The sequence below is a fragment of the Macaca nemestrina genome, chromosome 4, assembly GCF_043159975.1.
Source record: "Macaca nemestrina isolate mMacNem1 chromosome 4, mMacNem.hap1, whole genome shotgun sequence".
In the NCBI taxonomy this organism is placed as follows: domain Eukaryota; kingdom Metazoa; phylum Chordata; class Mammalia; order Primates; family Cercopithecidae; genus Macaca; species Macaca nemestrina.
The window spans coordinates 7,996,197-8,013,461 of NC_092128.1; the positions used below are offsets into that span (position 1 = coordinate 7,996,197).

The window sequence follows — 17,265 nt, forward strand, 5'->3', positions numbered from 1 at the left end:
CCATTAGGTGACAAGCTGACCGGAAACTTTATAATGGAAAGTTCCAACTAGCAACACAGCACATGTACAAAAGAAGAGAGGATATCCTACCTGCTTGAAAATTCTTTTCTTTACAGGGAGGAAAGGTCAATTAGAAATACAAAGGGAAGAAGAAATTCACCGGTCTACACCATAACTACCCTTTTACATTAACCACTGTCGTAGATGAAAGTCTGCAGTCTCAAGGGCATGGCAGGGTGCTCTGTATAGTCTGGGCCATCTTCCTTAAAGCTGGTATTCACCAAGTACAAAAGCGCCTACCAGAAATATTTGTCAGCGTCCAACAGACATGGCAAGGCTATTCCATATTCTTTTCTTTTCAGGAAAGCTCTGCCCTTCTCATGATATCCCATAGCTAACATAAGGGCCTAGGAAAAAATATGAATTTAAAAAACATCACTTTAAAATATAATAAAACAAATTATATTAAAAGCATATTACTTTTCAAAAACCAAATAAAGTAAACGAAAACCCCACAGATATGTTTAAGATTAAACCCCTGCTTACCTATTCCAAATTATAGAACAGGGAAAGGGTATGAGGAAACAGGGGAGAGATGTCAGAATCACCTGTGGACTTTTCCCAAACCACAGTTTCCTTGCCCCTATTCTGATCCATCCCTTAGGGGACATGGTCCTCTAGTAAAATAAACTAAACAAAAAGTACTGCCACAGGAGGCCGTGTGCACTGAAGGCAGTGGGTCGTGTCCTCAGGTATGTTGACAGTCACTGCTCCAGGATGGTGAGGTATGACATTTTGTACTAATGCACTGAAAAGCACAGGGTGAGGCCCACTGGATGCCAGTGCTCACCACGTGGTGACATTGCTGTTTACAAGGCTGGAGATGGAGCACTGTTTCCAACCCTTTACAACACTTCCAACATGAAGTAACTAAAAAACCACCCCTGTCCTGACAACAAATCTAAGGACGGGTCACACATTCTCAGAGTACTTACTTTTCTTTCTGATGCGGGAATTCTGATTGATCTGCCTGTCTGGTTAGCTATGTCTAAGTACGGTGTCATTTCTGGATCCACCACCGTCTCAGCTGCTGTAACAAAACCAAAAGGACCTCCATTAACTCAATGTTAAACAGCTGTGAGGATAACAACCTTAAAAATGTCAGACTGTTGAGGTGAAACTCAGGGAGAGCCGTGATCCCCCATGTGTGTGATTCAGTGCTGCCCCTAAGCGTCTGAGTGGGTGACAAGCCCAGAGCTCTGGGTACCTCTCTGTGCCAGTATTTCTAGTCCTCTCTTGGTCCTCTGAATTTGTTTTTCTTTGAGTTCAGCCTCGTTTTGTTCCTCTTCCTCTAACTGGAAGTTTTTCCTCACATCCTCTTCAGACTGTTTTAGTTCAAGCACCATCGCTTTCACATTGTGAGCCACACCTTGTTCTTCAAGGGTTTTCCCTATAAAAATCAGAATCGCCTATTACTTTAAAAAGCCATTAAGCTCACCAGGTAACAGTCCATTTTCTATGTTAAATGGAATTGTTTTTATTTTTGAGACAAGGTCTCACTCTGTCACCCAGGCTGGAGTGCAGTGACACGATCATGGCTCCCCGCAGCCTTCATCTCCTGGGCTCAAGCAAGTCTCCCACCTCAGCCTCCCGAGGAGCTGGGACTACAGGCCCATGCCACCACATCCAGCTAATTTTTTCTTTTTTTTTTTTTTTGAGACTGAGTCTCGCTCTGTCCCCCAGGCTGGAGTGCAGTGGCGCGATCTCGGCTCACTGCAAGCTCCACCTCCCGGGTTCACGCCATTCTCCTGCCTCAGCCTCCTGAGTAGCTGGAATTACAGGTGCCCGCCCCCATGCCCGGCTAATTTTTTGTATTTTTAGTAGAGACGGGGTTTCACCATGGTCTCGATCTCCTGACCTTGTGATCCGCCCGCCTTGGTCTCCCAAAGTGCTGGGATTATAGGCATGAGCCACTGCTCCCAGCCACATCCAGCTAATTTTTGTATTTTTCGCAGTGATGAGGTCTCACTATGTTGCCCAGGCTTGTCTTGGACTCCTGGGCTCAAGCGATCCTCCCACCTCAGCCTCACAAAGTGCTGGGTTACAGACATCAGCCCTCGCTCCTGCAAAATGGAATTCTTAATCCTGCATACCGTCACACCACATAATTGGTAAAAATATGCCTACCTTTGCTTGTAAGTATGTCACTGTTAAGCAGTGGTTAAAATCAGCTAGCAACAATAGAATCAACTAAATTCATCATTTCTAATCTTCTTTATTCTCAGCCTAAGACCAGATCAAAGCAACAAATATTTGATAATCTACTACAGGGAGAACACTGTGCTAGACAATATCAACGGAAAATGAGAAAGTATAACACTACCTTCTAGTTGGAAAAATAACAAAGCCAATTCACAGCTACAAACAGGAAGCTGTACTGCAGCCTGCTGTCATGGTTAAAAGCAAAGACCAGCAGGTCATGGCGGTTCACACCTGTAACCTCAGTACTTTGGCAGGCTGAGGCAGGTGGATCCCTTGAGCCCAGGAGTTCAAGACCAGCCTGGGCAACACGTGGACCCCGTCTCCACAGAAAATAAAACATTAGCCTGGCATGGTGGTGCGCACCTGTGGTCCTAGCTACTCAGTGGGAAGCTGAGGTGGGAGGATTGCTTGCACCTGGGAGGCGGAGGCTGCAGTGAGCTGCAATCGCACCACCACACTCCAGCCTGGGTGACATATAGAGACCCTATCTCTAAATAAATAAATAAAAGCAAAGACCATGGGCTCCATCTACCGTTTTAACTCTGTGGCCCTGAATAAACTACCTGTCTTCTAGGACTCAGTTTCCTCATACATAAATTGGAAATAAAGGGCAGAAATCAATGAAACAGAATGAAAGAAAACAGTAACAAAATCAAAAGTTGGCTCCATGAATAAATTAGCCAAATACACAAATCTAACAAAAATTATGTCAAAGATGCAAATAAACAAAATAAAAAAGGGTAAACATAGATGCAAACAGATTTTAAAATAACAAAATAATATTGTGAACTAAAAACACAAATGTAAACACATTTCTGGAAAACTGTAGCTGGATTGTCTTTTGAGAAATATGACAACCTTTCTAACATTAATATATAAAATAAAGGTCCATCAGTGGTTAAGCCATCTTGATTAAAAAAAAAAAAAAAAGGAAAAAAGGCAAGGGTTGGGGGAGGTCACCAGATTTTAAGACTACAACAAAGCCACAGTAATAAAAAAAAAAAACCACAGGTGACTAGGAAGAACAGAAAGTATAGAAACAGGGCCCCCCAAAAAGGGTCACCACCAATCACTGGGGAAAAGACAGACTATTTTAATGAATTATGTAGGAAGAAAAATAAAGGAACCCTGAGACTTTATATAGAAAGGGGGACTCTGGACAGACTGAGGACCTCTTCTAGATTAAGCTAATATTCAAGAAAATGTAGACTCTCCTTGTGGCCCTGGGGTTAGGGAAAGGACTTCAGCAAAACACAAACCATAGGCAATGGGTTTGATGACACCAAAATCAAGGATTTCTGTCCAATGAAGGATGCCACAAACAGAATTAACAGAGGGATGAGGCAACAGTGAAAAGGTATCCATGACATCTAAAATAGACAATGGGAAATTGCTAGAGAGGACGCTGGAAAGGAAGGCTGGGTAAGCTGTGAAGGGCTGGCTTAGATCAAGCTAAGAAATGTGAACTTCATTCTCGAGGCCACAGGAACGCACTGAAAACCTATGGGCTACAGGTTGTATGGATTGCTGCAATAGCTAACTGGTCTCAAGTCAACTCATGCCACCTTCAAATACATTCCTCTACTACATGACCTTTCTAAAACACACACAGAATTGTGTATCACTCCGCAGCACAGATGTCTTTCCATTTCTCTTTTTTTTTTTTTTTTTTTTGAGACGGAGTCTCGCTCTGTCACCCAGGCTGGAGTGCTGTGGCCAGATCTCAGCTCACTGCAAGCTCCGCCTCCCGGGTTCCCGCCATTCTCCTGCCTCAGCCTCCCGAGTAGCCGGGACTACAGGCGCCCGCCACCTCGCCCGGCTAGTTTTTTTTTTTTTTTGTATTTTTTAGTAGAGACGGGGTTTCACCATGTTAGCCAGGATGGTCTCGATCTCCTGACCTTGTGATCCGCCCGTCTCGGCCTCCCAAAGTGCTGGGATTACAGGCTTGAGCCACCGCGCCCGGCGATGTCTTTCCATTTCTCTTAGGAGAAATGTACTAACACTGAGTAAGGTCATCTAGTTTCTCGTTTCCCAGTAGCTGTGCTACTGACATGTTGGGCTGGGCAAGTCTGTGTTGTGGGGCCTGTTCTGGGCATTGCACGTTCAGCAGCATCCCTAGCCTCCACCCACTAAATGACAGCAGCACAACCTCCCCCGTCACCAAGTTATAACCACCAAAAATGTCTCCAGACAATGCCAAATGTCTCCTGGGTATTCAGTGTGGCCTCTGCCTGCCCCTCCATCCTTAAAAAGCACTCCCCTCCCCTCACTCTCCACACACAGCCACGCTGGACCTTCCTCAGTTCCTCAAATTCACACCATAGTGCTCTGACACAAGGCTTTCCGTCTGGAATGCATGCCACCACGGTCTCCCCACTGTCTTCACAGAGCCTTCGCTCTTCTCGCTCAAGAAGAATTTGCTGGAACTGGCATCTTACACTCAGCACACCTCATGTTCCATTCTATAACATTTTATCTAAGCTGTAATGAGTGTCTTTCTTCCCACTATCATAGAGCAGACAATAAATATTTCTTGGAAAAGCTATTTTCTGCTTTACATTTTTATTTTAGTAAACTTCTAAATCAGTTTTGGATTATAATTGGAATAAAGCTACAAATTTTTGAAAAGCCAGTGAGAAAAAAAGGGAAGTCATTATTTCTATATTTGGTTCATTGAAAACTTATGCATACTGTGCCATACATACCTAGTTGTAGTTGCTTCTTATTTATGACAATTTTGATATAATTTTCTTGAAATCCAAAGGTTTCAGCTATTCTGTAAAACAAAAACCAGTGAAAACAAAATTGTTATTTATTATCCATTGAAAAGACTTTAGCCAGGCCCAGTGGCTCACACCTGTAATCCCAACACCCTGGGAGGCCAAGGTGGGAGGATGGCTTGAGGCCAGGAAGGAATTCAAGACCAGCTTGGGCAACAGAGAGATCCTATCTCTACAAACAATTTTTTAAAATTAGCCAGGCCTGGTAGCCCGTGCCTGTGGCCCTAGCTGCTTGAGAGGCTTAGGTAGGAGGATTGCTTGAACCCGAGTTTGAGGTTGCAGTGAGCTATATTCATGCCACTGTGCTTCAGCTTGGGTGACAGAGCAAGATCCCATCTCTAAAAAATAAATAAGTATTTTTTAAAAGAAGGCTTTAATCATGATAGCTATTTTATACATTTTATCAGAAACACCCAGGATTTCAACTGGCTGACTCACAAACATCACAATAAAGCCATCTTACTAGATGGCTATTTGAAACTGTAGGAGACAAGGTCCTTTTTAAACTCTCTTTTACTACTTGTTTCCTCAGGCAGTGGAGACCACAATGCCGTAGATCCATGTGAACAGCAAGCCCTAGTTGCACATCCAGAGAAAATCCACCCCCTATACCTTCTGTGGTCTCCTTGGAGGAACCCATAACGGGGGCTGATCCACAGAATCTTCTACGCATGTATGTTGAATGTCATTTCCTGAATCCACCCCTAACAGTCCTGATGTAGACCAAAGAAGGAAATGAGAAAAATCAGCTGAAGAAATACACCCGCTAGCTAGCCCTGGAGGTGCTCCCAACACCATTTTAAAACATATAAGGAGATGAAATAACCCACCAGATCTCAAAGGTAGGATTTCACTAGTATGTAGCAGACAAGTGTGTGTGTGTGTATGTGTGTGTGTTTTACAGATGGGCCAACAGCCTGAAATCAGATAAAACACCATGCTGAAGGTCATAGCAAGCTACTGGTGCATTAGGGAAAAAAATAATAATTCAAAACTGATGAGCTAGTGAGTACCAGGTGTCTCCTGTTTATATCACTCACTCACTCCTTCAAAGATACACCCAGTGCCTACCATGTGATGGGCATGGAGTTCCCACCTGCTCGGAAGTTACACCAGGAAATAGTGTTTGCAAGTCTTGAGCCCTCACTTTGCCACTTACCTACCAGTATCAGCTCTAATAAGTCCTTCAACCTCAAAGCCTCAATTTCCTCTTCTATAAAATGAGGATAATACCTGCCCTACCTATCTTAAGAGGACGCTCACAGAGGATCAAATGAGCCAATATAAAAAGGCCCAGAGCACCTAGGACACAGAGTGCACAGATACTCACTTGGACCTCAGTTCTCTGCCAGTGATGAGCAATCGGGTCTCCAACAAGTTTTTCCTATCCTGTTAAAAGTAAGACAAATAAAGTAAAGTGTACTTGAATTTAACACACTTTGGAGAGATTACCCTGTGAAATCAGAAAAGCTGACGGCAGAGGATATAAACTTAGCTCACCGTTAAGAACTAAAACGCTGCCTGCCTAGAAGTCTACTGAACATAACCCAGCACAGGCTGACCCTGTGACCTGCACATCCTCAAGGGGGCGGCAGCGTGGCACCACCAGGCAGGGCTACTCAGAGGGGCCTCTCCCACAAGGCTGGACGTCTTTAACATTTCAGAACATTTCCACCATCCCTCAGAGAAACACCTGGCCTGTACCCCATTCACTCCCCTTTGCCCCCCAGCCCCTAGCAACCACTCATCTATTTTCTGCTGCTACCGATTTACCTGGACATTTCCTATAAATGGGATCATGCAGTACGTGGTCTTTTGTGTCTGGCTTCTTCCCTAAGTATCATGTTTTCAGGTGCACCCACGCTATGGCCGCATCAGCACTTAATTCCCCTGCATTGTGAATAGTTTTCTGTCGTATGAATAGACCACATTTATCTATCCCTTCATCTGCTGATGGACATTTGGACTATTTCCATCTCTCAGCTACTGAATAGTGTTGCTATGACCATTCATGTATGACATTTTACATATTAATATATATGTGGGCGGCAAGCCACTCAGGTGCCCAGGCAAGAGACCGAGGGCACAAGCTGTTCCAGTATAATAAAGAAAATATATAGAATAAGAATAGTTATACTAGAAATAGATTATAGATATGATTATATATGAATATCATTAATTATTAGTTTGTAGTATTACTCTTTATTTCAATATTATAATAATCTTTGCTCTACAATTATAACCCAGGAAAAACCAGGCCATACAGAGATAGGAGCTGAAGGGACACAGTGAGAAGTGACCAGAAGACTGGAGTGTGAGCCCTCTGTTATGCCTGGACAGGGCCACTAGAGGGCTCCCTGGTCGAGCGGTAACGCCAGTGCCTGGGAAGGCCCCTGTTACTTAGCAGACCTTGGTCTAGCGGTAGCGCCAGTGCCTGGGAAGGCACCCGTTACTTAGCAGATCGGGAAAGGGAGCCTTTCCCTGGAGGAGTTAGAGAAGACTCTGCTCCACCACCTCTTGTGGAAGGCCTGACATCAGTCAGGCCCGCCCACAGCCATCCTGTGATGCTGTGCTTCAGTGGTCACACTCCTGTTTCACTTTCATGTTCTGCTCTGTACATCTGGCTCCGCCTTCAGATAGCAATAGCAGAATTAGTGAAAGTATTAACATCTTTGATCTTTCTGAGAAAAGCATAGAAGAAATAATGACGTAAGCTGTCCTCTCTCTCTCCGCCTCGGCTACCTAAAAGGGAAAGGCCCCTTGTCCAGTGGACACGTGACTCCCGTGACCTTATCAATCACTGGAGATGACCCACAGTGCTTACCCTGCCCCTTTTGCCTTGTATCCAATAAATAACAGCACAGCCAGGCATTCGGGGCCACTATCGGTCTCCGCGTCTAGGTGGTAGTGGTCCCCCAGGCCCAGCTGTCTTTTCTTCTCTCTCTTTGTCTTGTGTCTTTATTTCTACGATCTGTTGTCTCCACACATGAGGAGAAAAACCCACAGACCCAGTAGGGCTGGACCCTATACTCTTATTTCTTCTGAGAGTGCTGGCACTGATCAGTCCCAAGAGACTCTGGGTGCCTTGCCACAGTGACATTTGTAGATGCAAACTACCTGGCCATGGCAATGAGAGGAGGTGACCCCACCCAGATCTCCTCAGCCCTGCTTGAGCACTCGGCGGACTGCCCTCTGACCTCTACTGGAACAGGAAAAGGATGAAGCCTTCTGTGCTTGTCCTCCTGCACAGGCATCTAGGAAACTTGGGAGTCCTTTATTCCCCATTACTTCTCAACATTCGCACTCTAGAAAGGATCAGAACGTGACATACAGCTCTGTGGCGTTTTAGAGGCCCAAGAGGGTCTCTAAAAGCCTACCTTGGGAATGTTCCAGTTTAAGAATCTGTAACATTAACTTTTAAGTTGATAAATTATTCAATATGTAAAGTCACTTAAAAGAATTCTAACTTTGGATTGTAACCTCTCAAAAAACAACAATTTATTTGATCACATCACTAACCAGACATTAGTGCATACTCAAATTTAGGGAAATTACTCACTTTTTTTAGTCTTGGTGGTAAAAACACCTCGATTGTAGCAATTCCCGTTGTTCTATAATTTTCATTTCCTGTTCCACGCTCAATTGCCTTGCAACGTATTTCTTCTATTATCTTTTCTACTTCATTTTCACAGCATTCTAGTTTGTCAGAATACTTCTTAGCAAGGTCCTATCAAGAAAAATCAGAAAATGCAATACTGACTTAAAAAACAAAAAGGCAAAATACAGAAAAGGGCATGAAAGACTCTAAGGCCATCAACTCTGATGAGTGGAGGTCACCCCGTTACACTGCAGTCCACGCTGTGGCTTGACATCTTGAGAGATGTGGAGTTTAGAGAGTCCAGGAAAAAGTGAAAACATTTATTTGAGACTGGGCGTGGTGACTCATGCCTGTAATCCCAGCACTTTGGGAGGCCAAGGCAGGTGGATCACTTGAGGTCATGAGTTTGGGACCAGCCTGGCCAACATGGTGAAACCCCATAACTACTAAAATACAAAAATTAGCTGGGCATGGTGGCGTGTGCCTGTAGACCCAGCTACTCTGGAGGCTGGGGCAGGAGAATCGCTTGAACCCAGGAGGCAGAGGCTGCGGTGAGCCAAAACTGCGCCATTGCACTCCAGCCTGGGCGACACAGCAAGACTCTGTCTCAAAAAAAAAAAAAATTTCTTTGATAAATGTTTTCTACCCACAAATAGTAAAAAAAAAAAAAAAAAAAAAAAAAAGGCTCAACAGAAAAAGTAAAAATAATTGAGAATCTTCTAAGGGGAAGAAAAGGGTGGGCTATGACTTATGTGACTGCAATCTATTTAAAAAGTATAGTGAACTGTTCAACTCCACTAGAGGGGAAAACGAAAAGAAAACCAGAAAATATTGCAATTTTTCAAACTTGTGAGAACAAATCAAGTTGAACTTAAACAATTTTCTTAATGAAAAACTGTGAATCATGGGTACTAGTTGTAAAATTACTTGTCACGGAGAGCTTTAGAATTGAGAAAAAAAAGAAGACTGAAAGGGCTCAGGAAACGATGAGAACCAGTTACTACTGAGAGCAAAGTCATTATGGTTCCTCCCCAAAAGAATCCAGATGAATATCTCTAATCCAAAAATCTGAAATCGCCAAAATTCAACATCTGGAGATGCTCAAAGGAAATGCACGCGGAAGTATTTTGAATTTTGAATTTTCAGATTAGGATGCCTGACTAGTAGGTATAAAGCAAACATTCCAAAATCCAAAACACTTCCAGTCCCAAATAATTCAGATATGGGATACTCCTCTCAATCGGTATTTGCATTTGAGGTTCAATGTTTCATTAAACATCTCATAAAACAGTAAACACTTCAAAAAACCCCAAAGATCAAGGTTTCATTAAATTCATAATGTAATACCATACAGTATGTAAAAATTATGGTGTAAGCATAAATTTATGGCAGAAGAGATGTTCACTATATATGTGAAGTTGGAAAACTTTATAGATAGGAGTATAGGTTGGGTGTGGTGGCTCATGCCTGTCATCCCAGCACTTTGGAAGGCAAGGCGAGAGGATTTATCAAGCCCAGGAGTTCAGGACCAACCTGGGCAACAAAGTGAGACTCCGTCTCTACAAAAAATAAAAATATATTAGCCAGGCGTGGTGGCATGCACCTGTAGTCCCAGCTACTCCCAAGGCTGGGGTAGCAGAATCACTTGAGCCCAGGAGTTGGAGGCTGCAGTAAACTATGCCCATGCCATTGCACTCCAGCCTGGGCAACAGACAAAGACCTTGTCTTGAAAAAAGAAAAAAAAAAAAATTTTTTTAAGTAACATAAACCTATATATACTTTTTTTTCTTTTAGAGACGGGGTCTCACTATGTTGCCCATGCTGGAGTGCAGTGGCTATTCACAGGTGGGACCACAGCATACTACAGTCTCCAACTCCTGGGTTCAAGTGATCCTCCTGCCTTAGCCTCCTGAGTAGCTGGGACTACAGGCATGCGCCACTGGGTCCAGCAATACTGTTTTTTAACAGTTACGTAGGAAAAGAGGAAGAATATACCTATGTTAATGACATTTGACGTATTTTAGAAATACATTCTTTATATTTTTGTATTTATATACATACTTTTTAAAATCTAGAATATATATTATAAGTACTTCAAAAAAAACTTTCTATAATTTTCTAGAAAACCTAACTAGTGAGGATTTCTTTCTTCCTCCTGTCACCAGCCAACTCTGACACCAACTGGAAGTCCTATGATTCAATTCTGACACTAACTACCTAGAGTTAGCGTTAGACTCCACAGGTTTAAGGGCTCACTCTACAAAAAAGCCCTAACTTCAGATACCAGTTACCAAGGATCTGGTCCCCAGGTTATTCATACTTTTGTCTGCCTTAGCTACAAAGTCGAGGGTTCACACAAGCACCCCCCTTCAGATTCCATGATTTGCTAGAACAACTCACAGAACTCCAGACAATGGTACACTTACAAATATAGTTCATTACAAAGGACACAAATGACTATTCATATGAAGAGGTACTAAAGCAAGATCTGGAAGGGCCCTGAGCATAGAAGCCTCTGTCCCATGGACTTGGGGGTGTACATCTCAACATGTGGATGTGTTCACCAATTTGGAAGCTGCCCAAAATCTGTCATTTAGGGGTTTGTATGGAAGTTTCATTATGCAGGCCTGATTAAATCACTGACCATTAGTATTAGTCATCAGCTCACTTTTCCCTTCCCAGAGGTTGGAGGGGAGGGCGGAAAGTTTCAAGTGTCTAATCACAGCTGGGTACTTTCGGTGACCAGCCCCATCCTGAAGCTATCTAGGGGAAACCAAGCCTTATTAGAACAAAGGTTGTCCCCATCATGCTTACCACTCAGGAAATCCCAAGAGTTTTGGCTCTGCCAGGAACCAGGGACAAATATCTTTCCTTTATGCCACACCTAGTTTCTAAACCAAGAGACTATAACAAGTAAATTCAGAAGCAAGGTCGGAAGGTGGGTTGCAAAGAAAAAGTGAGGCCTGCCTGGAACAGAAGAAACAGAAAAACTAGGACCCTAATACAGTTTGTCACCTCCCAAGCACATCATTATGTCACAACACAGAGCAATTCAATGCCTGATGACAATCCCTAGTCCCTGATAAATGTTACATCATGTTCAGGATACTCCAAATGATAGCAGAGAAGTACATGCTAGGAAATTCCAATATGATAATTTCTGGCAAAAGTGAGTACTGTTTATCTGCTTAGAAAAACAAACACACTTCAGTTTCTAGAAACATCACTTACATACAATACCATTTCTGATGATGCCATGAAAAACTGAGATACAACTGTTAGAAAAAAACCTATTTTGGAAAAATGAACACTGATAGTGAGAGCATCAAGAAAACTGGTGGAAAGGAGCAATTGTTTTATAGCAGATGATAGCAAGGAGGACCGAGAATGAGCCAAGACACTGTCACTCTGAATACACAATGCAATAACTTACTGGCACCAATACTGTTGCACTAATGGGTCAAAATGAGTTCCAGATAATAATGTTTTGTAATTCTGTGATGGTAGTAAAAATATATGCCTGAAAAATTAGATAACATCCTTATGTGAATAAAATATTAGTAAACAAAAATAAGGTTGTCAATTCCTAGTAAAAAGTGGGTACCTGCTCACTACTAATGCTTTTGGTTATGCCAAAAGTTTATATGGTCATGCCTGATAATTCAGAATCTTATTTACCAAGGAGATTTATAATGCTGCCAATTATTGATGTCTTAAAAGAAAAATACCTTTAATGCCAAACCAACTTTTTTATTTTCATCTGTATATGGAGGTTTCCAAAGCTGAATCCTGTCTTCCCTTAAAAACTGGGTCAATTTTGCTTGAAGGTATTTCTTTTGTGCCATCCCTGAAAGCAAAACAATACAATAATAAAACTCCACACTGCATTTTAAAGTGTTAATAACTTACCTACATGTTAAGGTGTTTTGTTGGGTAAGCAAAGCTCCCTTCTTCTCTCATTAAATATAAATTACTATGGTTTAAACAAGCTCCAGACTTCTCTAAAAATATACATGGAAATATATGTTCAATTATATATATTACATACATAAAACATGTATTTCAAAGTCGCCAATATGTAGCAAGGATTATTACACGTTTGCTATTTCTTAATCCGCTATTCTCTTATCTAAGAGAAAAGAGAAAATACAAGAAAGATAAATCCCTCGAGTGGTGAACTTTTTTCTTTTTTTTTGAGACAGAGTCTCGCTCTGTTGCCCAGACTCGAGTGCAGTGGTGTGATGTCGGCTCACTGCAACCTCTGTCCCCTGGGTTCAAGCCATTCTCCTGCATCAGCCTCCCTAGTCACTGGGATTACAGGTGTGCACTACCACGCCCACCCAGCTAATTTTCATATTTTTAGTAGAGATGGGATTTCGCCATGTTGGCCAGGCTGGTCTCAAATTCCTGACCTCAAGTGATCCACCACCTTGGTCTCTCAAAATGCTGGGATTACAGGTGTGAGCTTGTAAATTCTCTCATACTTTGGCTAGTTTCACATAAAACAAAAGGCCAATCATCCTGGTAGTTAAATATAAAGAAAAGCTTGCTTGAACTGTAAACTATCAATAATAAATATTTTCAGGTGGGCGTGGTAGCTCAGACCTGTAATCCCAGCACTTTGGGAGGCTGAGTTCAGGAGTTGAGATCAGGAGCTTGAGATCAGCCTGGCCAACATGGTGAAATCCCATCTCTACTAAAACAAACAAACAAACAAACAAACAAAAAATGAACAATTAGCCGGGCGTGGTGGCAGGCACCTGTAAACCCAGCTACTCAGGAGGCTGAGGCAGGAGAATCGCTTGAATCCAGGAGGCAGAGGTTGTAGTGAGCCGAGATGGCACCACTGCACTCCAGCCTGGGCAACAGAGTGAGACTCCGTCTCAAAATAATAATAAATATATAAATATTTTCTATGTCAGAATTTTTTAAATTAAAAAGATTACAATACTAGAAAAATGTTGCATATTTTCTGATTAACAGCCTAACAGCACATCTACTATTCAAATCTAACACTGATTGGATCATTTTACAGCTGAGAAAACCAGGGCCCTGAGTTTGTACCATGACTCAGGCAAAGACACAAAATTAGGCAGCATCAAATTGAGCGTAACTTCCACCCACAATACTGGACTCTGAACTTCTGTCGTGGAGTCCCTTGCTGCTTGCCTGTTTCAGGTATGTAACTTTTCTCTCCCAGAGAAGTACATGCCACGATGGAGCTGTCTACTCATCCCACACTAGCACAGCAATTCAAAGATGCATGTGAGGCAGCTGAGATGTGAGGCAGCTGGCAGGTGTAGCACAGCACTTTAAGGTTTACCAAATCACACAAGCAATAAGTAAAGAAAATGTTATTAGTCCCTGAATGATGAAGACAATTCTAGAGAGTGGAAAAAATATGAGTTAATATTATTGAGATAAATTTATTTTTTCTATTGAGGGCCAGTATTCCACATCCCCCCAAACCCAATTCACGCAACTTTGAAATCAAGTTTGGTAGCTTGTGTATTTCATAAACAAATATTTGTTTAAAGAAAGTTCAAATCTATTTGATGTCAGTGCGGGGGACAAGAATTATGTTAATCAGGACAGGGAGGAGAAAAGAGAGGAAGGAATAACACAGCCAAGGAAGTTGATGTGTGCAACCTGGGTGGCCCATGGGAGAATCCTCCATTTTCAAGCACTGACAAACAGCTTATCACAGCAAAGCATATTAGTACTTAAAGCGTTAGCTTTTCAAACACCAATAACTTAAAAGACTACTTTACATACTACTCATGAATCTTCAGAAATTCTGAATAAAATATCACAGCAACCCTACTGTTTCCCCACTGGGGGACAGTAATTTCACAGGTTGGTTACTGGAGCCAAGCAATTTGAAAGGCTGATGCGGTACTCAAAGATGCCATCCACGGCCGGGTGCAGTGGCTCACGCCTGTAATCCCAGCACTTGGGAGGCCGAGGCCAGCGGATCACCTGAGGTCAGGAGTTCAAGACCAGCCTGCTCAACATGGTGAAACCCCGTCTCTACTAAAAAAATAAACAAATAAAAATTTTTAAAAAGATGCCATCCAAGCCACCACTTGACAGAAGGACAAAGGAGTATTACAAACCTAGTGCGTGTCAGACACTCCAGGGAGCAAACAACAGGTCCAGGGTCTACACCTAATAGGATTTAATGTTAAAAAAAAATTAAACTACTATCTTGAAACTTAGGAAACTTCAGTTACAGACAACAGAGTAAGTGGTGACATATTTTAAGTTTAATAAGTCAGCTTTTAATTTTAACTGAAATGAGAACTGAAAAAGTTTCATGCATGCCATACAATGTTTCACATTGTAACCAAGAAAAGATGAAACTCATTAAAACCACTCCCTGCTCCAAACAGAAAGTGAAACGTTATAACGATCCTTTAAAAATTTCACTTTCACTTTTGTAATGAATCAATCAATGCTACCTTTAGCCAGTTTTTCAACTATACATTATATACAGTTGAAGCACAACTATATCTAGTCAAGACACATTCATTTTTTTCTTACCAAAATATGTAGGAAAATGAAAGATTCTTGATTAAAAATAAAAGGGAAGGAGGTGAGAGTAACAGAATCAGGTCGTCAAGGTTCGAGAAAATCAAGTGTCTCGTCATTAAATAGCAAAGAAAATCTGGCTTTGATTGCAAATAAATCCCAAATGGTATACTCGGAGTAAGTGTTACGATTCAAGTATAGCATTTGGCTAATTTTTTATAGATATATTTATTCCTTTCTCTCCCCAAATCAGTACACTCAACAGTTTCTTTTAAATACCCCACACCTGTGCCTAACTCAGCGCAAACCAAAGGGCCCCGAAGGGCCAGGGCGTCCCGAAGCCCGACCCGCCGCTCCCGGCCCCGGCCCAGCTTCACGCATGGCCGCTGACCCCAGCCCCGCGGCCGCTCCACCCCCGCCAGGAGAGGTGCCCAGTCGGACCGGGAACCGGGGCGCCAAGCAGCGCTGCTGAGACTGGGGTCGAGGACACTCGGCCGCCGGGTCCTCACCTGCGCCACGCCGCGCCCGCTGCGACCAACAGAGTGCCCGGATGCGCCGGCGGCCGCCGTTTGTTTTCATTCCGGGTGAGGCCAGCCCCGCCCCCGCCACCGCTGCTGCTGCCGCCGCCGCCGCCGCCGCCGCCGCCGCCGCCTCTTGGAAGGAGGGTTGTGGGCGGGGCCAAGGCGAAGCCAGTCGTGGGCGGGGATACGGTCGTGTGGGCGTGGTTACCGCGGGGCGGAGCCGCGACGGGGGAGCTAAATGGAGGCGGGGCTGGGCGAGGATGTGGCCGTGTGGGGCGAGGACCTGGGAGTTGGTGTCCGACGCCGCCCCAGGCTCAGGCTTCCAGGACCTCCCGCCCGGGCCCAGTTTGCCAGCCATCAAGAGGAAATGGATCCTGGCTTTGTTTCTCCAAAATCCTTGAAAGAGGCTGGAGGAAGGGTCGGGACCGTCCCAACCCACATCTCATCCCTCAGCCTAGGCTGGACCCCCTCCCTAAACCAGCGGCTTTTCACCCCGCCCTCCACAATCCCACGAGGGGCTTCCCTGGGGTGAAATTAGGCTGCTTCCCGGGAATTTCCTCCCCCATGCTGTCCACGGCCACTAGGGACTACAAAACCTAGGGAGCTCTGCCTGCTTTCAAGGCCCCATTCCCAAGGCTGTGCTCAACAGTGACGCTTCTATTTTATTATCAGTTATTGCTGTTAATCTCTTACTGTGCCTAACAAATTAAACTTTATCGCAGGTATGTATGCATGTATAGGAAAAATGCAGTGTGTGTGTGTATATATATATTTGTGTGTGTGTATATGTATATGTGTGTGTATATATAGTGTGTGTGTGTGTATATATATATATATGGGTGCAGTACTATCCGAGGTTTCAGGCATCTACTGTGGGTCTTGGGACATACCACCTGTGTGTGGGTAAGAGGGGACTGCTGTAACCTTGCAGTGACCAATCCGCTTTTCGTTCCCTGTTTCTGCTTTCTTTAGGCCTTTTCTACCTATAAAACCCACCTCCTCTGCCCAGCTCATTGGAGTACCATTTCTAAATTTTTAGAGAAGATGCCATCCTGATTCGTGAATCAATAAAAGCCAATAGATCTTTAATCTAAATCTGTGGAAATTTTGACTTCTGACAAAGAGGTATTAAATAACTGTATAACCGCATCAGACCAATCTGATTCACCTTTTATATACCCAAGTTGTGAGTTGTTTTTCAGTTGCATGGACTCCCAGAAGGAAGGTTTCACACGTAAGCTGAGGATGCCCAGATGAGCCGAGCATGCAACCGGGGCGGAACCTGAGTGCTCAAATCAAAGCAGGGACTGAATTAAGAGATGGGCACTGCATGGTGAGATCCAGAATGCAATCAGATCAAGCCCTGGCATCACCCCATGGCAGGGTCCAGTCAGATGAGCATCCCAGCATCACCTCATCGCAAAATCTAATCAGATCATGTGTCATTACCGTATGCTTATAAAACCCAGCTCAAGGAGACAGAGTTGAGGGTTTCCTCATGTCTCCTTGACAGTCAACTCACGACAAAGCCTTTCTTTTCTCAAAAACCAGTGCCATGGTGTTGGCTTCTGGC

General features: G+C 43.4%; 1 protein-coding gene across 4 annotated transcripts in view; it reads right to left on the reverse strand.

The window, feature by feature from the left end:
- LOC105474919 (negative regulator of ubiquitin like proteins 1) overlaps positions 1-15,817 on the reverse strand; it is a 33,701-nt gene extending 17,884 nt beyond the window's left edge. Inside the window, exons 1-9 of one of the 4 annotated variants that reach the window (XM_011729836.2) lie at positions 15,681-15,817; positions 14,757-14,808; positions 12,369-12,487; positions 8,602-8,769; positions 6,373-6,431; positions 4,968-5,038; positions 1,268-1,450; positions 996-1,090; positions 301-407 (exon numbers count right to left, since the gene is read on the reverse strand). In XM_011729836.2, the coding sequence (XP_011728138.1) occupies positions 301-407; positions 996-1,090; positions 1,268-1,450; positions 4,968-5,038; positions 6,373-6,431; positions 8,602-8,769; positions 12,369-12,485 (800 nt within the window). In that variant the 5' untranslated portion in view covers positions 12,486-12,487; positions 14,757-14,808; positions 15,681-15,817. Of the gene's footprint in view, positions 1-300; positions 408-995; positions 1,091-1,267; positions 1,451-4,967; positions 5,039-6,372; positions 6,432-8,601; positions 8,770-12,368; positions 12,488-14,756; positions 14,809-15,455; positions 15,476-15,612; positions 15,632-15,680 lie in introns of those variants that run through there. The other 3 variants (XM_011729839.2, XM_011729838.2, XM_011729835.3) reach the window with 3 other exon arrangements.
- Positions 15,818-17,265: the final 1,448 nt, after the last annotated feature.